The sequence below is a fragment of the Trachinotus anak genome, unplaced genomic scaffold, assembly GCF_046630095.1.
Source record: "Trachinotus anak isolate AG129_WGS33_773 ecotype Australia unplaced genomic scaffold, CSIRO_AGI_Tana_v1 ptg000022l, whole genome shotgun sequence".
Taxonomy (NCBI): domain Eukaryota; kingdom Metazoa; phylum Chordata; class Actinopteri; order Carangiformes; family Carangidae; genus Trachinotus; species Trachinotus anak.
The window spans coordinates 1,142,501-1,160,637 of NW_027273873.1; the positions used below are offsets into that span (position 1 = coordinate 1,142,501).

General features: G+C 42.4%; 2 protein-coding genes across 6 annotated transcripts in view; one reads left to right on the plus strand and one right to left on the minus strand.

Moving 5' to 3' along the window:
• Nucleotides 1–14,072, plus strand: part of LOC139606537 (protein NDRG3-like) — an 18,087-nt gene extending 4,015 nt beyond the window's left edge. For all 4 annotated transcript variants that reach the window (XM_071458773.1, XM_071458775.1, XM_071458776.1 and 1 more), the window contains 15 exons: nt 935–1,032; nt 1,336–1,368; nt 4,112–4,217; nt 4,307–4,427; nt 4,737–4,799; nt 5,000–5,060; nt 5,299–5,385; nt 5,951–6,007; nt 6,093–6,196; nt 7,102–7,167; nt 7,291–7,342; nt 7,457–7,504; nt 7,736–7,771; nt 8,715–8,766; nt 11,573–14,072. In XM_071458773.1, coding sequence (XP_071314874.1) covers nt 973–1,032; nt 1,336–1,368; nt 4,112–4,217; nt 4,307–4,427; nt 4,737–4,799; nt 5,000–5,060; nt 5,299–5,385; nt 5,951–6,007; nt 6,093–6,196; nt 7,102–7,167; nt 7,291–7,342; nt 7,457–7,504; nt 7,736–7,771; nt 8,715–8,766; nt 11,573–11,742 — 1,116 coding nt within the window. In that variant the 5' untranslated portion in view covers nt 935–972 and the 3' untranslated portion in view covers nt 11,743–14,072. The remainder of the gene's footprint in view (nt 1–934; nt 1,033–1,335; nt 1,369–4,111; nt 4,218–4,306; nt 4,428–4,736; nt 4,800–4,999; nt 5,061–5,298; nt 5,386–5,950; nt 6,008–6,092; nt 6,197–7,101; nt 7,168–7,290; nt 7,343–7,456; nt 7,505–7,735; nt 7,772–8,714; nt 8,767–11,572) is intronic.
• A 677-nt stretch (nt 14,073–14,749) lies between these two features.
• On the minus strand, nt 14,750–18,076 carry rfc2 (replication factor C (activator 1) 2). Of its 2 annotated transcripts, XM_071458766.1 has the most exons (6): nt 17,758–18,076; nt 17,009–17,114; nt 16,680–16,781; nt 15,638–15,896; nt 15,295–15,555; nt 14,750–15,172 (listed from the first exon to the last, which is right to left on the minus strand). In XM_071458766.1, the coding sequence occupies exons 1-6, from the start codon at nt 17,987–17,989 to the stop codon at nt 15,062–15,064; spliced, it is 1,071 nt and encodes a 356-aa protein (XP_071314867.1). In that variant the 5' UTR covers nt 17,990–18,076; the 3' UTR covers nt 14,750–15,061. The 2 variants fall into 2 exon arrangements, with proteins under 2 accessions (XP_071314867.1, XP_071314868.1); XM_071458767.1 differs by lacking the exons at nt 17,009–17,114; nt 17,758–18,076 and having other exon boundaries at nt 15,638–15,925; nt 16,680–16,777.
• Nucleotides 18,077–18,137: the final 61 nt, after the last annotated feature.

An 18,137-nucleotide genomic window follows, 5' to 3' on the forward strand; every position in this document is an offset into this window, starting at 1 on the left:
AGGTAAACCAGTTTGGTTTCTGGCCGCTCGGTCTCTGCTGCACTTAACATGTTTCTCAATTTAGCTTCTTCATTTCATCTCCAGTAAAAATTTTGTGCAATTGATGTTGGATCTGGTTGGTGCAGTGTGTGTGCTGTGACCTGTTTGCTGTAGCTTCACCGTCAGTCAGTTATCTGTTTGGGTCAAAGCCAGATAGCCCACAGGAAGCTCAACATTCATCCAAAGCACTCTGCTAAAACACTGTTACCCAACCTGACTGCCCACACACACAAACACACACACACGCACACACTCACATGTAACCGGATGGCTTAATGCCAATGAGAGATCACTGACTGTTTCCATTAGATTCACACAGTTGGAAAACACAGTTTGACAGACTGCACCGGTAGACACCTAGAGACAGACAGACAGACAGGTGGCAGAGCTGGGTGAAAGATGCAAATAATCTATTATCAGTGTCAGCTGATCAAAAATCAGATCCTTAAATTAATCAGTATAACTGAATTTAATAGGTCTTAATTTACTAATTAAACCTTGCTTAGATTTGATTTATTTGTCTTTTTTAGTTGGTACATCCTGACGACTGCACCTTCTCAATGTAATGTGAATGGCGCACTGTTGCTTGTCAAATGATGTAACATTTAACTGTGTTTTTCATCTTACGGTACCATAATCACTTAACTTGCCCCTTGTCCTAAAGGGAACCAATGTCAGTAATGTCAGCAGTAATTTATTGATCAGTTGAACAATAATTTCCGATCTACATCTTCGGCAGTCATCAGCTACCATAAAGCCTTTCAGAACATGAACAGAAAACATGTGACTGTTTTCACAATCTCAGACAGAGACACTCATGTGTGACATTTTAATAGCTGTTGCTAACACTGTCTGTCTCCTCTTTGTGTCTTTTTTTAATCTGTCTGTCTGGAAGGTGAATCTTGTAAAGTTGACTGGCAGTAAAGCAGCTCTATGATGGAGGAGCTTCATGACGTCCAGCTGACTGAGATCAAACCACTCCTGACAGGACAGGTGAGGGGGCTTAGCCTGGGTCATGGCTGGGGTTCATGTGCTGCTGAGAAAGGTGTCCACAACTTACAACAATGTGCTGTTCAGTCAAATACTATATCTGTTATTTAAAATGATACTGTTAGATTGAATAACTTTAATGGAATAACTTGCATATAAGAACAAAAACTTGTTCTTCTTCCATGTTGATATTTTTTAAAGTTATTGTGTATCAGCCCTGTATCCTGGATACTCTAATTTCTAATTTCTCTGATTTCCCATCTAAATTCATAACAATGATTAAAGACTTTCTCTCTGTCTCTTCAGAATGGGAGAAATCTCCAGGACTTCGATTGTCAGGTAAGTTCAGCACCAACACACAATACCCTCATACTTGACTTTGGTATTTTGTGATTATTATGTGAGTAATTGTGGGGTGAGAGTTTTTAGAGGCTGGTATTTGTGTTCAGAAGCTCAAAAAGTAGTTTCATATCAAAATATTTGTGATAATACCAGCAATAATGTGCTAAAAATTTGTCATATGATATTAATAATAAATAAATATGTTAGATACAATGATAAATAAACAATGCGTTGATGTATTTACGTTATGACTGCTCACAACAGCAAAACACAAGACTGAAAGTAACAGGGATGTGGATTTACAACATTCAACCTTCAGAAAAAAGAGAAGAGGCTTCGCTCACTGACCACGATCTGTCTGACTTATCAGAGGTCATGATGGGTCAATCACACTGTACATGTAACTGTGGTAATTAATCAGAGCAGCGTTACGCAAGAGTGGAAACAAGCAAATCTTCTGAATTCTTACAAGGTATGAGACAGTTCAGTCATGTTCAGCAGGTTCTGTGTGAGGGAAACACCATATAAGCAGAGGAGCAGTATTCAAACACTAGGCTTACGTCAGTTGGACACACAGATATTGATCAGCAGGACTGATGTCACCAAAGCAGATCAGTTTATATCAATGACTGATTCCAGTTATTTTAAATTAGAGCCCAGGGTCACAGCTCTGCCTCTGACTTACCCCCAAAACATCCTGTGACTCATTTTAAAGCAGCTGTTCATTCAGGAGCTGAGTCACATCAGGGAAGTAATAATTAATGAATATGTGTAATTAATACAAGGATCTCAGTTCTGTGCATGTAAAACACAGCTTGTATTGTATGTTTCTGTCACCAAAAGAAGGTTCTTAATTAAAAACAGTTCAACTTTTTAATTTGGGATTTTTTTTTCATTTTAGATATTGTAATGCCACAATATGAAAGAGAAAGTATTATAAAAGGATTGACTCCATCTGAAGGCTGTAGATGTCTGTTTGATTGCCATCTGTCAGTCTGTTGTGTGTCTGCTTGGGGTGGGCAGAATAATTTTTTTTCAATCAGTCTGAACAGTGAGCACTCTTGATTTTTTTGTAACTGGTTGTGAAATTTGATTTCCCTGCGGTATGGGACACATGGAGGAGGAGGGAAGATAAGGAAGGGCACGATGAAAGCAGAGGAGAGGAAGGAGTGGAGACCAAAATAAAAGAGAGTTGAAGAGAAGGTGGGATGACACCAGTGAAGGATGAAGGACGGGCAACAAGTGGTTGGCTGTTTAGACTTTAAGACCTTACTGCTCTCAGCCAATGACTATAGAGATTATTCCTCTTGATCCAATCACACAACCCCCACTTTCTCATTCTTCTTTCACTGGGCAAAAGGACAACAAGGCTGACCTCTATCTCCTCTGTTTCTACTGACCTCTGTCTCTTTCCTCTCTAAAAACATTCCCTGCTAACTGTATGTGAAACCTTCTGACTTCACTACTCTCCTAAACTCTCCAGTGTCATCCTCCTCCTCTCCTCTGTCAGGATGTCTGACATTCTGGATTTGCACCAGATCTCCTGTTCTTTAGGAGTTGGGGTGGTGAGTTAGTCAGTTAGCCGTTCATTAGCCTGCTCTCCTGAGTCATGCTTTGCCAGCTGCTAAACAAACAGGAGTCAGCTTTTAGCCGATTAGCTACTGTGCTTGCTCACCTTTTTTACCTGCATGTACACTGTTAGTAGGCAGGTAGTTAGCTGTTTTAACTGCTCATGTTTTTGTTAAGTCAAGTTTTATTTTTAACACAAATAAACAATGAACATACATTGTTTTCCAGAAAAGTTGATCTTCAGAAAATAAGAATTAATAAATGTATTTAGTTCACATGAGATTAAAATAATGACATTTTTTTGAGATTGCATTTAAAACAGTTGTCATGTTGAACAACCTCACTGAATAGTCAATAGTTATATTAATAGTTGTCACCAACAGGTCCTCTGATGGATCTGACAGGTTCTTTCCTTAAAAGCTGTGTGATTTAAAAAATTCACAAAATTCATGAGAAACCAATACAAACATGTACAGGTATGTAGATTTAGCAATATAGTGACAAACAGTGTGTGTGCACATGAATGTGAAGAAGCCTAAGAACCATTAATAGGATCTGTCAGGTGTTTCTATGGTCAGTTCATTAATGAGATTACTAGACAGCACCTCGGCCTATAAACACAAAACCATTCATCTGTCTGTCCATCTTTCATTCTGTAACTATACAGCAACTAGAGAGCAGCTTGCAATGGGATCACACAACCATGATGCCTGTCAACATGCTGAAGTGCCAACCCATGAATGCTCAGTGGTCATTATTACATTAATACATTGGTACTCATTACTCATAGCTCAGACCACACCCATATTGGAATTTGGGGTTCATTTTAATCTCAGTGCCACATCTGTAAATGTTTGTGACTGTATCTTGCAGGTTGTGACACTATCATGCTGATAAAATCTGTCCACAGGCACATAAACATCTGCCACAGTTCTCAAAACCTCCTCTGTGGTTCCCTAAACTGTTGGTGTCTCCAGGACCACATTTTGCCATGACACACACACACGGTGAAAATAATACCATCCACACCGTTGTGGCTGGTAACCACGAGCTGCTGACTGTCTGCAGCATGAAATGAGATGAATAAGTTGACCTTCAAGGCTCCTGCTGGATTGTTTTGTTGCTGCTGACAGGATGATGTTCATTTGCTGACTGCTGTGTTGTTGTTCAGGAGCATGATGTGGAGACAGCCCACGGAGTGCTGCATGTTACCATGAGGGGAGTTGCTAAGGGCAACCGACCCACAATCCTCACCTACCATGACATCGGACTGAACCGTGAGTAAACGTGTGTTTGTGTGTTATTTAATATTCTGTATTGCTGAAAGAATATATAAATAAATGTGTGTGTGTGTGTTTGTGTGTAGATAAGTCTTGTTTCAACAGCCTGTTTAACTACGAGGACATGCAGGAGGTGACACAGCATTTCTCAGTTGTACATGTTGATGCTCCAGGACAGCAGGAGAACGCTGCCATATTCCCCACTGGGTAATAATCAAACACACACACACACTGACTGAAGCAACACAACACCCTCACTGCTCCACTGCTCTCTGGGTATAAACACACATGTACACAAGTCCTCCACCATTTTCCACCTGGTAACAAACACACCGTAGTTTTTTCCAGGCTTTGACGTGATTTGTTGTTGTTCTTTGAGACACAGCTGTCACCATTAAATACAGGTCGTGTCGTATTTAGTTGAAAATAAAATCTTTGATCAAGTCACATTTGACCGACTTTTGGCACAGTCACCTGAATCTGCTCTGTAAAATGTGTGTGTCTGTGTGTGTGTAGGTACCAGTACCCCACCATGGATGAGCTGGCTGAAATGCTGCCCTCTGTCCTGACACAGCTACAGTAAGTCTGCTTTCTTCCTTGCAATGAAATGCATGATGGGTATTTTAGTAGAACTGCCAGACAGACACTTGGTTAATTCACCTTGGTGTGTGTGTGTGTGTGTGTGTGTGTGTGTGTGTGTGTGTGTGTGTGTGTGTGTGTGTGTGTGTGTGTGTGTGTGTGTGTGTGTGTGTGTGTGTGTGTGTGTGTGTTGTCATCAGGGTGAAGAGTGTGATTGGTATCGGGGTTGGAGCTGGAGCCTACATACTCACCAAACTGGCTGTAAGTGAACACACCAAAAGAAAAACAAGTTAAACTAGAGGAGCTCACTGAGCTCCGGTAGAGGTTGTGATAGGACACTCTCTGACTGGAGGGTTGCTGGTTTGAATCCTGGAGCAGCTGGGAAACACTTCTACACCATTCAAGAGTTCACTTAAGTTGATCTCAAATTTCACTTCTTCCTGCTGCTCTGTGCTGCAAATAAGAACATTTGATGATGAAGATTTCCGTCACGTTTCAGCTGAATGAGCCCAGTCTGGTGGAGGGTTTAGTTCTGATCAACATTGACCCTTGTGCCAAAGGCTGGATGGACTGGGCTGCCTCCAAGGTAACACACACACACACACACACACACACATTCATATAACTCAAATTTCAGTTTGATATTAGAGCATTAAGGTTTATTCTTGACTTTGAAAACACTAGTTTGATAATAGAATCTTAACTCAAGGTCCACTTACTAGGTTTTTCCAGGGCTTTCAATCAATTTTAATTGCAGTGATCAGAGAGTGGAGTTTGCACAGATGTCACAGAGTTGGTTCTGTTGTCATCACTTGGCCTCAGTTGAAGTTAAAAGTATTGAAATGTTAATTGATTTGTAAGGACTGAAAGCAGTTAAATTGTCAGTTGAAGTGTGTGATATGAAAAGATTTGAAGTTGAAAGTTGAAATTTTAGTTGAAATGTAAAAAGTGTCAGTCAGTGTGTAAGCAGTTGAATTGTTAAATGAAGTAGTTAGCTAAGGTGTAACAATGTTGACGTATAGACTCTGAAAGCATTTGAAGCATGAGAGGTCAAAGAAGCTACAATGTCCATCAATGTCAACAGTGAACAGTGAAAACAGTTGAAACTGTTGATGAGTATATGAAGAAATATCATATTTTTGTTTCTACAGCTGAGCGGCTGGACGAGCAACCTGGTCGACATCATCATGGGACATCACTTCAGCACTGTGAGGACAGAGACACTGCATTGTTTTATAAGGATCAACTCTGACAGCTGATGAAAGTCTACTGAACTGCTCACTGTGTTTTTAGGATGAGTTAACAGAGAATCAGGAGATCGTCCAGACGTACAGACTGCACATCTCTCAGGATATACCACAGGATAACCTGGCTATGTTCTATAACAGCTATGACAGGTAGGACTCTAAAGACTGTGTGTGAACTTTTCCTGTTCTCCTAAAGGGGTTGAAAATACTTAAATAGTTAAAGCAGCTATAAATGATTTTTATAGGAACAGTGAATCAAATAACAATGTGAGAACAATGTGACAGTGTGAATGGAGTCTCTGGTAGTGGTAAACCTGCTGAGAATTATCAGCTGAATCTGCAGCTCCCCTCGGCCTTACAAAGCTTGATAATGAGTTTCAGCTCATTGTTTATTTGCCGGGACCCTAACTTTACTCTTCAAATTCACTCTCACTGCTCTCCACAGCAGCAGCTGTTTTCAGTGAATTTGCTGTAAAAAGCCAGTGTCCACCACCTGTTCAGCAGCAGACAGACTCAGTCAGAGGGCAGCTGGTTAACATAGTGGAGCATTTAGCTGCTAAAGAGCCAGATGTTTCCCTCAGGAGCTGGTGGAGACAAACAGAGCTAAAACAGAGGAAGTTACATTCAATTCCAGCTCAAAGCAAATGTTGCTTTGTAACTGACGGATGGATAAATACACATCAGTTTGCTAACAAGTTCATATCAACTTAAAAGGTAATGATATTGTCACTGCTATGTTTGCAGCTTGTTTCCACTGGACCCCAAGAGGCCTTAGAATCAGTTGTTGCAGGTTTTGTTCCGTTCTATCAATTGTGCAATATTTCAAGATTACATCTTAAATCAGCCACATGTCCTGTAACAGCTGCTGCTGTTAATATCATACTGCGACGCTGCTGTCTGGGGACCTCAGTGATCCAAAACAATGTCCTTTACCATCTGCACGGTGCAGCCTTCACTCTTCACAATGGCTGTCATTGTAGCTAATAAGGAAACCTAATCTTCATATGTATTTATGTATACATTTTCCTTTTTGTGTGTGTGTGTGTGTTTGTTAGTCGTACTGAGCTGCAGATGGAGCGGCCAGTTTCTGGTCTGAATGAAAACACAGTCACTACACTCAGGTATCACTTGTTCTTTGTTTATTGTCTTTTTCTTTAACATGTTTGATTTCTGCTGAAACATCCTGTTACTCAGTGTGTGTGTCTGTGTCTGTGTCTGTGTGTGTGTGTGTGTGTGTCTTTCAGGTGCCCTGCTCTGCTGGTGGTTGGAGACACATCGCCTGCTGTTGATGTTGTGGTGAGTGTCTGCACTGTGTCCATGACAGCAGCCAGTATGTGATGTCACATTATTGTAACTTCTGTGTGTGTGTGTGTGTGTGTGTGTGTGTGTGTGTGTTGCTCTGCTCTACAGGTGGAGTGTAACTCCAGACTGAACCCCACCAAAACCACCCTGCTCAAGGTACCAGTCTCAGTCCGTCTGTGTCTTGACCGACGGCAGCTACGTGTGTAGGCTCTGACGTTATGTTGTGGACTGTAGCGTAGCTGTCGTGCCTTCTCGGAACATGTTGAGACAGCAAGAACTGAATTTTTATAACAGATCGACCTTAAACTGAAAATTAGCTTCCGTTGTAATTGTACCCTCTTCAGGGGCTTGTGTTCTGACCAGATGTCTGATTTGTGTCTTTGCTAGATGGCGGACTGTGGAGGACTTCCTCAGGTGGTACAGGTGGGTCTGATCCCTTTTCAATCTCAAAATGTGGGTTTAAATTATAAGTTTGCACTTATTCAAGTCTTATTTGATAATGTCCACATTGGTGGTGGATATCACCACTGAGTTCCAAATTCAATTCAAATTGATTCAGTTAGAGATATTTCAATTATAATACCAATTTTGCTTGGATATGAATCCGATTATCAGGGAACTGATGCTGCAAATTGTACATCTAACCTGGTGCATTATAAAAAAAAAAAAAAAATTTAAAAATGACCCCAGAGCAGCTACATGCACTTTCCCCTGTCAGTTATCCCGTTAATTACTGTAATACTCATGCATGCCCATTTTTAAAACCTGTGCTTGAGGGTCTGGTGTGAATTTGGAATCAGAACACATCCAACTGAAGATTTTACCTCCCTCTCCAAATTATATTTCTTCACAGGTGGATACCAGATTTCCCAAGTGAATTTAGTGACTGAGTGAGACATTTTCTCACTTTCCTCTTTGCCCTCAGAACTCTGGAGGCTGGATCCCTCCACATTTAATTCATTTTCACACCAGTTTAAAAAAGTTGTGCAGTATACATTTCCCTAATGTGTAGAAGATTGACGCGTCATGTATTTAATTCTTGGCTCAACCAATAACTCTTTCAGTGTATGTACTGTGCATCCATGTGAGTGTTGTTGTAATACAGACTTGAAAACATGTGAACTCCTCCTTTAAGGGCTCAGAAAGCTTCAGACGATCTAGTTTGTCAGAAGTCATGTGTTACTGACGACAGATGTGGATGACACATCTGTCATCAAAGTGTTTTTATCTGTTCTGAATGTCCACACTGGAGACGTGGGGTGAAATGCAGAGAAATCTCAGTCAGGTTTCGTGTTTGTTACACTGCTTTTTAAAAATAAACAATCATCAGCCATTCTAACTGAAGTGTGTGGTTTTCTGTCCTCAGCCTGGAAAACTAGCAGAGGCCTTCAAGTATTTTGTCCAGGGGATGGGCTACAGTGAGTATCTGTAATGATTCTGGCAGGATCACATACGTCTGTATCTTTTAGCTGTGGAAACTGTTGAAATTCTTCATCATTAACAAGGAAAAACTAACTTAAACACACGGCTCAGTGAATTTGACTGATTTCTACGTTATTTAGATCCAATATGTGTTTAAAACTTCTGTTGGTCTTTGTCTTTCCCATGTTTCTGCTCTGATGTTAACATGATCCTGTTATATGTCCTAACACACACACGTTAGACATCTAAGTTGTTACTTTGAGTCTAGTCTTAGTTGGTGAAATTTTAACAATGTGTAGTTTTTTTTTTTTTCAGACATTTTTTACTTTCTTGTTAAGATGTACAGTTTCATTGAATTATTGTTGATTTATCATCTAGTGTGTGTGATTTAGAAGAAAAGAGCATGAGGCCACATGTTTGAGGGATTTGCTTTCTACTGTAAAAGGTTTATGTTCCTCAGGAACCTGAGTTTAGTTTGACTGTTGGCAAAATGAACAGAAAACAAACTAACAACCGTACATAACCTCGGCTCAGCTGGAGAAAACATTTAGACAGAAACAAAAAAACATCTGTTTGACCTCAGCAGTTTGGTTTTTATGCCTCCACACACATATCCATGATTTAACACAAATACATTTAAAAAAAATATAAACATGGGAATAGACCTGTGTGTGTGTGTGTGTGTGTGTGTGTGTGTGTGTGTCTGTGTCTGTGTCTGCAGCCCTGCGTCACTGACTGTAAGTAGCAGTTTGCAGTGTTGTACTCAGCAGCGTATGAAGCAGTTGGATTTCTGAACACACACAATCATGCTCAGTTGTGTGTGTATCTGATTTATTTTTAGAACTACAATTACTTCTCACCCAGTCCTCCTTCCTTTCTCCTCTCTTCCTTTCTCTCTCTTTGTCTTTGTTTCCTCCAGTCCCTCATGTTGTATTAAACAACCTGAGCAGCCAATCAGGTATCAGGATTTCAACCAGAGTCTTACACCTCCTCCTCCTCCTCCATCCATTTCCATCTTTGTTTCTTTGCTGTTGTCTCTTGTCAGTCCTTCCCCTGTCTCTGTGTGTCCGCATGCTGTCGATCAGCTGATCACACTGATTTTTCTCCTCTGCAGTGAAAGTTCCCAGCAGGCTGTGCTGCATGCCAACACTTCAGCTCCGTTCACACTGCAGACTTTCAGGCTCCCTCCTCTACTGTAGGATAAAACTCACATCCCTCAGAAACGTGACCTGGACATGATGAGAGGAGGAACAAAATTATGTCATATCTGTTTTTATTTAAACAAAAACAGCTTTTCTACTTGAGGAATGTCGTAACCTTTGACCTGGAGCCTTCTGTAGGTTAAGAACCTGCCATGCTTTGGTTCTAGGTTCAAAAAGTTGAAAAGAGTGTAGGGCTGCAACTATTGATAATTTTCAGTACGAATTGATCTGCCAGTTATTCCTTTAATAAGTTTAATTATTAATAATTTAGTTTAGAAAATGAAATTTTTAATGAAAAATGAAAATGACATCCACCCTCATGGTGACCTCTTTAGTTTGCTTACTTGAATAATCAATGAATCGTTTAGATATTTTTCTCTGGTGTCAGTTTTTCTCCTGTTCCCTGGGTTCGATTGCTCTAAAGAAGTGGCAATAATATTGATTTATTTTTTTTTTTGCATCTACATATAATGCCTGTCTGATATCCGACTGACATGTGATGGTGTCAGTACCCTTGAATTAATAGAAGGACCCCACCCACTGCAGGAGGATGACAGCATGGATCAGAGACTGACTCCAGACCAGCTTCCCCAGCTGACTGGCATCATTCCTCCTTCAGGACTGATCAGCTGCTGGTCTCACTCTCTCTGCTCCATACTGTCAGACCAGCTTCACTCTCCTAAATCAGAGCACAGCAGCTGGTAAAGAACCTAGTCGAGATCAGACTTCAGGATGCAGAACAATCATTTCAGAGTTTTTTATTCTTCATGAGAAAATCAGTTATAGCACTGTTCGCTGCCCGACGTCACCCTTATTGTGAAAAACAGTTCACGTCCGGAAGCGTTCAGAAAATTATTCTGACATCTACAGTTGACAGAGATGAATTCAGAAAAAGACAGCATCAGAAAATCACCTGTACTTTAAAACACATTTCCCTGTAGTGTTTCACTAACTGTCCCCCAGTGGTCTTTGCCAGTTAGTTTCCATCCACCAGGAGTGCCAGGAACCTGGATTTGATTTCACTTCCTTAGTGGTGCCGAAATGTAGTTCCAGGAACTCCAGGTCCCTGAAGCAGTGGAAGTACAGTGGACACAGAAGCAGAGCTCGTGACAATGGCCACACATGAAGTTACAGTTCGTTAAGTTCCTGTAGTGGAAAGGGCCTAAACGTTTGTCTCTTTCTCATCATAGCGTGTCTTAATATTTCTAACAGTAACGCGGTTCTGACAACATGATGTCAACTGGCTCAGGTCACTGATGGAAGATGGATTTGATGATTAATTCTGATTTGATGCCTGAAGTTCACATTTCTCAGCCGTTGTTGTTTTGGTCCATGCCAGACTATAAAACAGTGGGTCAGTGCAGCTTTGTGCTGTTCACCCTGAGCAGGAAATCTGAAACATGTTTATCTTCAGTGTGAACGGAGCCTCAGACTCACCGTCATCAGATTTGAATCCAGCTGCTCAGCCACAGTGTGGACGATTCAAATCAGCACATGACCTGCTGTCATACAACCGGGTTACCCACACACACCTCAACAGATCCACGCTGAAGTATTCTGTTATCAACATCACATTCATGTCTCTGTCTCGCCCCCCCAGTGCCCACAGCTGGTATGACCCGGCTGGTTCGTGCCAGAACTCACTCGGCCTCGAGTGTCGGCTCCACAGACGGTGTCCGGAGCCGCAGTACCACCAACGCGCTGCCAGGGGGTGATATCTCCAGCGGCCCTGAACTTACAGCACCACACACCATCGAAATGACGGCATGAGACCGTTCCCGCTCTGCTCTCTCCATCTTTACTCCTCGATTCTACTTCTTTCCCTCCCCTCCTCCTCCTCAGATGCTTTGTTAACTCTTTCCAGGACACAGCCTCACAGTCCTGCTGTGTTAGCTGTAAACATCCTTCCCAGAAGGTCACTGTAACATTTAAGGTAGAGACGACTGTTGTCAGAAATCCCTCGCCAAGTATCTTCCCAGTGATTTTATGGAGTTTAGATTTTGTCATTAGCGTTTTGGTTCCAGCAGCAGCCAAGTTAGCTCTGTTACCCTGTGCTCTTTAGGAGGCTGGTGTTGGTTTGTGTTTTCACTCCCTCCGCTCTGGAGCCATACGGTTGCTGTGGTGATGCTGTACGTGTAACTATACATGGCGTTAAGCCGTTTCATATTTATATTAAGTTGTGTTGTATTTCCACAATAGACTGTTCTTAAGGTGGTTTTCTCAGGTCAGACCAGATTTTCATGACCCTTCTCTTCCTTTAGTTTGGTCTTGATCCCTTCTCTATATTATTACTATGATTATAATCATCATTATTTTGTCATGATTGTTGTTGTTCATGGTGGTGCTGTGGGTTGAGCCTGTTTGGGAAATGATGAACCTGTAAAGTTACTGTTAGCTTAAGGGAATACTTCTCAAATGTGGGTGTATTTGACCCAAAGAGAGTTTTTATATCAATGACTTGCCCCCTCAACCCTGGAGTGTCGGACTGAAGACCTGTTCTGTACGAGCAGCCAGACAGACAAATTTTAACTACAGCAAAACAATATCAGATATTACTCAGTGTCAAAAGTGCTGTTTTGTTCCCAACACAGATTTAAAACAAACAAATCAAGACAAAACACAGTGAGCCTCCAACAGAACAGTTATCTCAGGATATGAGTCTTTGTTTATGCAGATGTGTAGATGTTGCTGATGTTAAAACCGGACTTTAAAGTTACTGTTGTTTCTCTGGTACTCCAGGCTGTGAAGGGAAAAGATTAAAAATCATTTTCAGGTGAATTATTTCTTTTCCTTTGATAGAGACCATGAAACCATCCCTGTAACCTCGTCTGTACATGATTCTTTTTGTTGCTCCAGTCGAGCTGTTCCTGAAGCTCCCTGCTCTCTGCTCTTGAGGCCTGTTGGCAGCATGTGAACTGCACAGCGATCTACTGAGTAACTGATGTTCAGCTGGAAACCTTCATCTCTCAACTCAGAGACTGGAGGAAAAAAACGGCACATAAAAATAATCTAGAACTTAAATTTTCTACTTTGTGTTGCAGTTGCAGTTGCAGCAGGGTTCTCAGCTTAGTCCATGTTCTGGTCTGAGGTCCGCTGAGCAAGGCACTTTGTTCTCACATTTTACATAATCGCTGTCTTGTCACAACCAAGTAACTCCAAAACACAACTGTTTCATGAGCCAAAAAACAGCAGCGTTTTCAGCTTTGAGGCAGAGCATCTTCAGACCAGCGGGTTTATCTTTGGGTGGTCTGAGACCTCAGTAGTTTTACTTGTACAGCAGACGTTGAAGGCGTTGTCTGACTGTTGTACATGGGGACCTGTGGGAAGTGACTGCAAGGCGGGAAAAAAGCGGCTGGTGTAAAAGGTGATGTGGGGGCCTTGTCCGTAGATTCTACAAATGGAAGATGAGGAGTTTGATTTGGCTTGAAAAGTAATGTGTTTTTTTTTTTTGCTTTAATTCCTGTAAATTTGGATATACGTCATTTCCCGTGGCAGCAATAACATGTTGATTATTGATTATCATACAGCTGTGATGATCTGACTGGGCAGTACGTGTTGGGCCCCTGACACGTTTCATGAATTTCACTTTAGTTGTTGCTGTGTCGTCTTGCTCACGTTGATGTGGTTTCTGTGGTTTCTGTGGTTTCTGAACTTCTCTGTAATAATAACAATGGTCCAACAGCTCTGCTCCCTGCTATGTTGCTGTCTGGTCCAGGTGATGCTGCCCCCTGATGGACACCCTGGGGTTTGCAGCCTTCATGTCGGCTCTTAGAGGTTGAGTTTCCTGAAAACCTGAGAACAAATTCCCCAGTCTGTATCTGAATCATACTGATGAGGAGTTTCCTGGATCAACAAGGTTGACCCACAGACTGTTTCTCCAGTTCAGACAAAAGGCAAATATTTAGTTCTTTTATTCTATATATACCGAATGTAATGTAATTCTGGAGTCTGTTATTGTTAATATTTATTACAACTATTACTTTGGAGATTTGCATCGGTAGCTGTTCTGTTACACTAAGGTTTGTACTTATTAGATGTTGTTACATGACTTTTAATGTAAACACAGTTTGTAATGAAATAAAGTTCATTATTCAAAAAGATGATTTGACCTGAATATTCTGGAAAACATATCCGTAGTGTTAGCAACACTACCATTTAAAAATTTAAAAAGTATAAAAGAACATCAATGTTGGCAAATATAGTGAGCAAAAATATTATGTATTATTATTATTTATTATATTACTGGTTCATATTACTGTCAGCAGAGTTTTACAGGTGTAGTTTAACTGTATATAAAACTATATTTGATGAACTGATCAGAAAATAACATTTTCTCTGAACCAAAGTAGAACACCTCAAAATTATGCTGAGGTTTAGTACTGGAGTAAATGGACTTGTTCACTTTTCACCACTGGTGTTCTGCACAGGGCAGTTCATGAGCTGACTGAAGCGAGTGGATGCTGCTCTCAGATCAGCTTTTTAGTTAAATGACCAGAACAATGGAAGATGGCATCTGTGGAGATGCTTTATAACTGTCAGACAGGGTTTCCATAACATTTACTGCAGATATTAAATGATGAATTGTAATGATTTTGGTGACAATGAAGTTTTCCTTTTTATAGTTAGTGTAACAAAGTTGATTAAACAACTGTTGTTAATCAGCATCCATTAAAACCTGCAGATTAATGATTCTGTTTCTAATAGAAATGTGATAAAGTCACGTTGTGTCACCTCTGGATGATCAGCAAACCAACAAAAACCAAAATGTCAACACTAATCTATGAAAACAGGCTTTATTTCAGATGATACAGTTTTTATTTTACATTATTTTGCTTCCACATGGACACAAAATGTCTGCTGTGATGTCAGAGTGAAACCAGTGCAACAGATGAACCGATGATGTAATCAGAGTCATCAGGTGTGACGTTCTGTTCAGAGCTTCTGAGGAAGAGTTAACTTTAACGTACGGCACCGTCGGAATTAAAAACGACGCTCGATTGTTAAGACAACAGAGAAAAAGAGTCAACACTAAAGAGGCAGCAGCAGGTCTAAGGTGGTGCTGGGGGTGGGTGGGGGGGTCTCGGTGGGTTCAGCTGGCAGCAGGCGGCGCTGACTTGCTGCAGAGTCGCGCCAGCAGACCGGCCATCTGCAGCAGGGAGTTCACACCTTCAGCCACCCGCATGTGAGTGTAACCGATCTCCTGCAGGAAACAACCAGAACATGAGTGAGGTAAGAGAAGTTCTGCCAATCAGTTCAGTTGATGCAGTAATCGTTTCTGCAGCGTCCTGTTCGAACATGTCAGGGGGCGGAGCCATGCCTCACCTTGATGAACTCCAGTTTGAGGTACTCGGCCATCTGGTAGGTCTTGCAGACCCTGAAGATGTTTCCAATAATGTCCTCTGGAGAGTAGCCCAGCGCCCACAGCTGCTCCACCACCTTGTAGGCCTCATCGATGTTACCATCCACACAGTGTCCCAGCATGCATTTCACCATCAGAGGGTGAGGCTCGTCGCACACTTTGAAGACATTCTCGCTGTTGATGTAGCCGAAGCCTGAGTTGGTGGACTGAAGGTTGTTCAACGCCTGGAAACACAAAGAACAGGAGGTCAGCGAAATGACCCCTGGTTTCTGAGCCGAGCGCCACGCTCTAAACTCCGCCTCTCACCTGTCTCATGTCTCCCTGCGCAGTGAAGATGACGGCCTCCAGCCCGTCGTCGGACACCGACAGACGCTCCCTCTCCACCACCTCCTGCAGCCGGGCGAGGATCTGCCCGTCCGTCAGTTTGGAGTAACGCAGCACGGCGCAGCGGGACTGGATCGGCTCGATGATCTTATCTGAGGCGTTACAGGCGAGAGCGAAGCGCGTCGTCTTCGAGTAGATCTCCATGATCCTCCTCAAAGCCTGCTGAGCTCCATCCGTCATGCTGCAGGGAGGGAGATGAGACAACACCGTCTTACAGAAACAAATGTATTCAGTGAGAGTGATTCATAAAGAGTAGAACTGAACAATTAATCCAAATATCAAAATCACAATATGGCCAAGTGCAAAATCACAGGAGCCGCAATTATTTTGATAAAGGTAAAATAAGGTTGTGGTGCTACAGACACCCCGACCCACAAATCATATTCTCCAGACATGAGGGAACACGTTTGTTTGTTAGGAGCCCCAACGGGGAAAAAAATAAAGTAAAAATGAATAAAATAAAATCTCATCATTTTGACGACGACCATTCTGACAAAAATTGTGGCTCAAATCACAACTGAAATGTCTGGCAATTTTTTTAAATGGTATATCGTTCAGCCCTAACAAACAGGTTAAAACAGATGTCTCCTCACGTCTTCAGTAAGAGTGAAACGTGGATGCATTTAAAGGAACTTAGATGTAAACACTGTCTCTCGAGGGGTTTCCTGTTAAAAATGTAATCATAAAACCACTGCCATGGAAATGGAGAAGCTCAATAAAACTAAAATTTGAGCTCAGCTTAAACTTGCCAGAAGTTAAAGGGTCAAAAGATCCATTTTCAACAGGAAAGTTTCCTTTTGCAAACAGGCAGAGCAGTGTTTGCTAACCCTCCTGGCACGTGACCCCTTTCTTTCACAAGAAAAACTAAAGGACAAAATCAAATTTAATTTTGTGTAACAGCGTTTTCTGTCCCTCGTCCCTTTAACAGTCCAGAGACCCTTCAGATTGACTGCTGCTGTCTCACCTGTCGGCTTCGTCCAGGATGATGATCTTGTGTCGTCCTTTGGGCAGCGTGACTTTCTGCTGAGCAAACATCTTGATCTTGTTCCTCACCACATCGATTCCTCTACAGACACAACAGCAACAGTCACCATGGACTCGCTAACTGCCGTCACACCAAACATTCATTAATGTCAGCGTGTGTTGTGTTGGCGATTATTCTTGACCTTAGAAAAACTAGTTTAACAAAATATTCTTAGCTAGCTTTTTCAAGCTAGTAATTGGACCTTGAGCTAAGATTATTTTGTCAAATATTGTTTCTGTGTATCAGACTATTTCCTGTAGACGTCTCACCTGTCATTCGACGCGTTGAGCTCCAGCACGGCGTCCTTCATGGAGGCTCCCAGCAGCGCTCGGGCCAAACACAAGATGCTGGTGGTCTTTCCTGTGCCGGGGGGACCTGGGTCACAACAGTCAGATATGGTTATTGTTCTCTCTTCCTCAGCGATGAAGGTGCTTCACAAGCACCTGGGAGATTGTTGCAGCCGTTGCTTTCTAGGAAATGTTAATGATCAGATCTGAAAGCAAAGTATTTGTTTTAGATCTGTGATGATAATGACCAGCCCACCACCGTTTCCAGGCAGGAAGAGTGGACCTGAAATTAATTAGCCGATTAATCGATAAGCTCAACAGAAAATCTGTAATTTCTTTTTGTTGTAATGTCATTTTTCAAGGAAAATTATAAAATTAGCTTGATTACAGTAGTTTGAGTTTTGTGCTGCTTGTATGAGCCTGAGCTGACGTGTCAGAGCTGAGCCCTACATGGCCCCGGCTTTCCGAGCTTGTGTGAACGACACAAACTAAAAGCACTGCGGTTAAAACTCTGTAGGAGCCGCACTGTCGGCTGCAGAGGACATCTGACCCTCACCCAGCTGAAGGGCTGCAGTAACTCAGATAACCACTCTGTGCAGCCTGGTGGCCAGCTGCCATGTTGTCACTGAACCTGTGAGAGGAAGCAGCGAGACCTCCGTTTAACAGCAGAACAAAGTGTCTCAAACAGACCCCCCCCGTCAGACCCCCCCCCCGTTTCTGTACAAACTCACCTGCAATGATGACGTTGGGGACGTTTCCCTCCCGGGCGAACACCTCCAGCCGACTCACCGTCTCCTGGTTTCCCACGACCTCGTCGAGCCTCAGCGGACGGTACTTCTCCACCCAGGGCAGCTCGTAGGCGCCGCCTGAGCTTTTCGACGAGCCCTCCCCGGTCTCGACGACCGTCTTTTGTCCGCCTTCTGGGGGTTTCTGCCCGCACTGCTCCGCCACCTCCGCGTCCATGTTGACGGCTGTGTCGCTGCTCCAGCCCGCGAACAGCGGCAGAGCTTTTCCCTCCCTGGTAACCGCACCGCAGCAAACTGACGCCTCATTGGCGGAGCGTTTATTGGTGAAGGCGCTGATTGGCCGAGAACAACGCGCTGAAACCTCG

Excerpts from the sequence above, each read along its gene's own strand:
- rfc2 (XM_071458766.1), bottom strand. The coding sequence starts at position 17,989 with ATGGACGCGGAGGTGGCGGAGCAGTGCGGGCAGAAACCCCCAGAAGGC. Across the intron at positions 15,556-15,637 it reads CGCAGGGAGACATGAGACAG|GCGTTGAACAACCTTCAGTC; the intron begins GTGAGAGGCGGA and ends TTGTGTTTCCAG. Across the intron at positions 15,173-15,294 it reads TCAAACTGGAGTTCATCAAG|GAGATCGGTTACACTCACAT; the intron begins GTGAGGCATGGC and ends TGTTTCCTGCAG.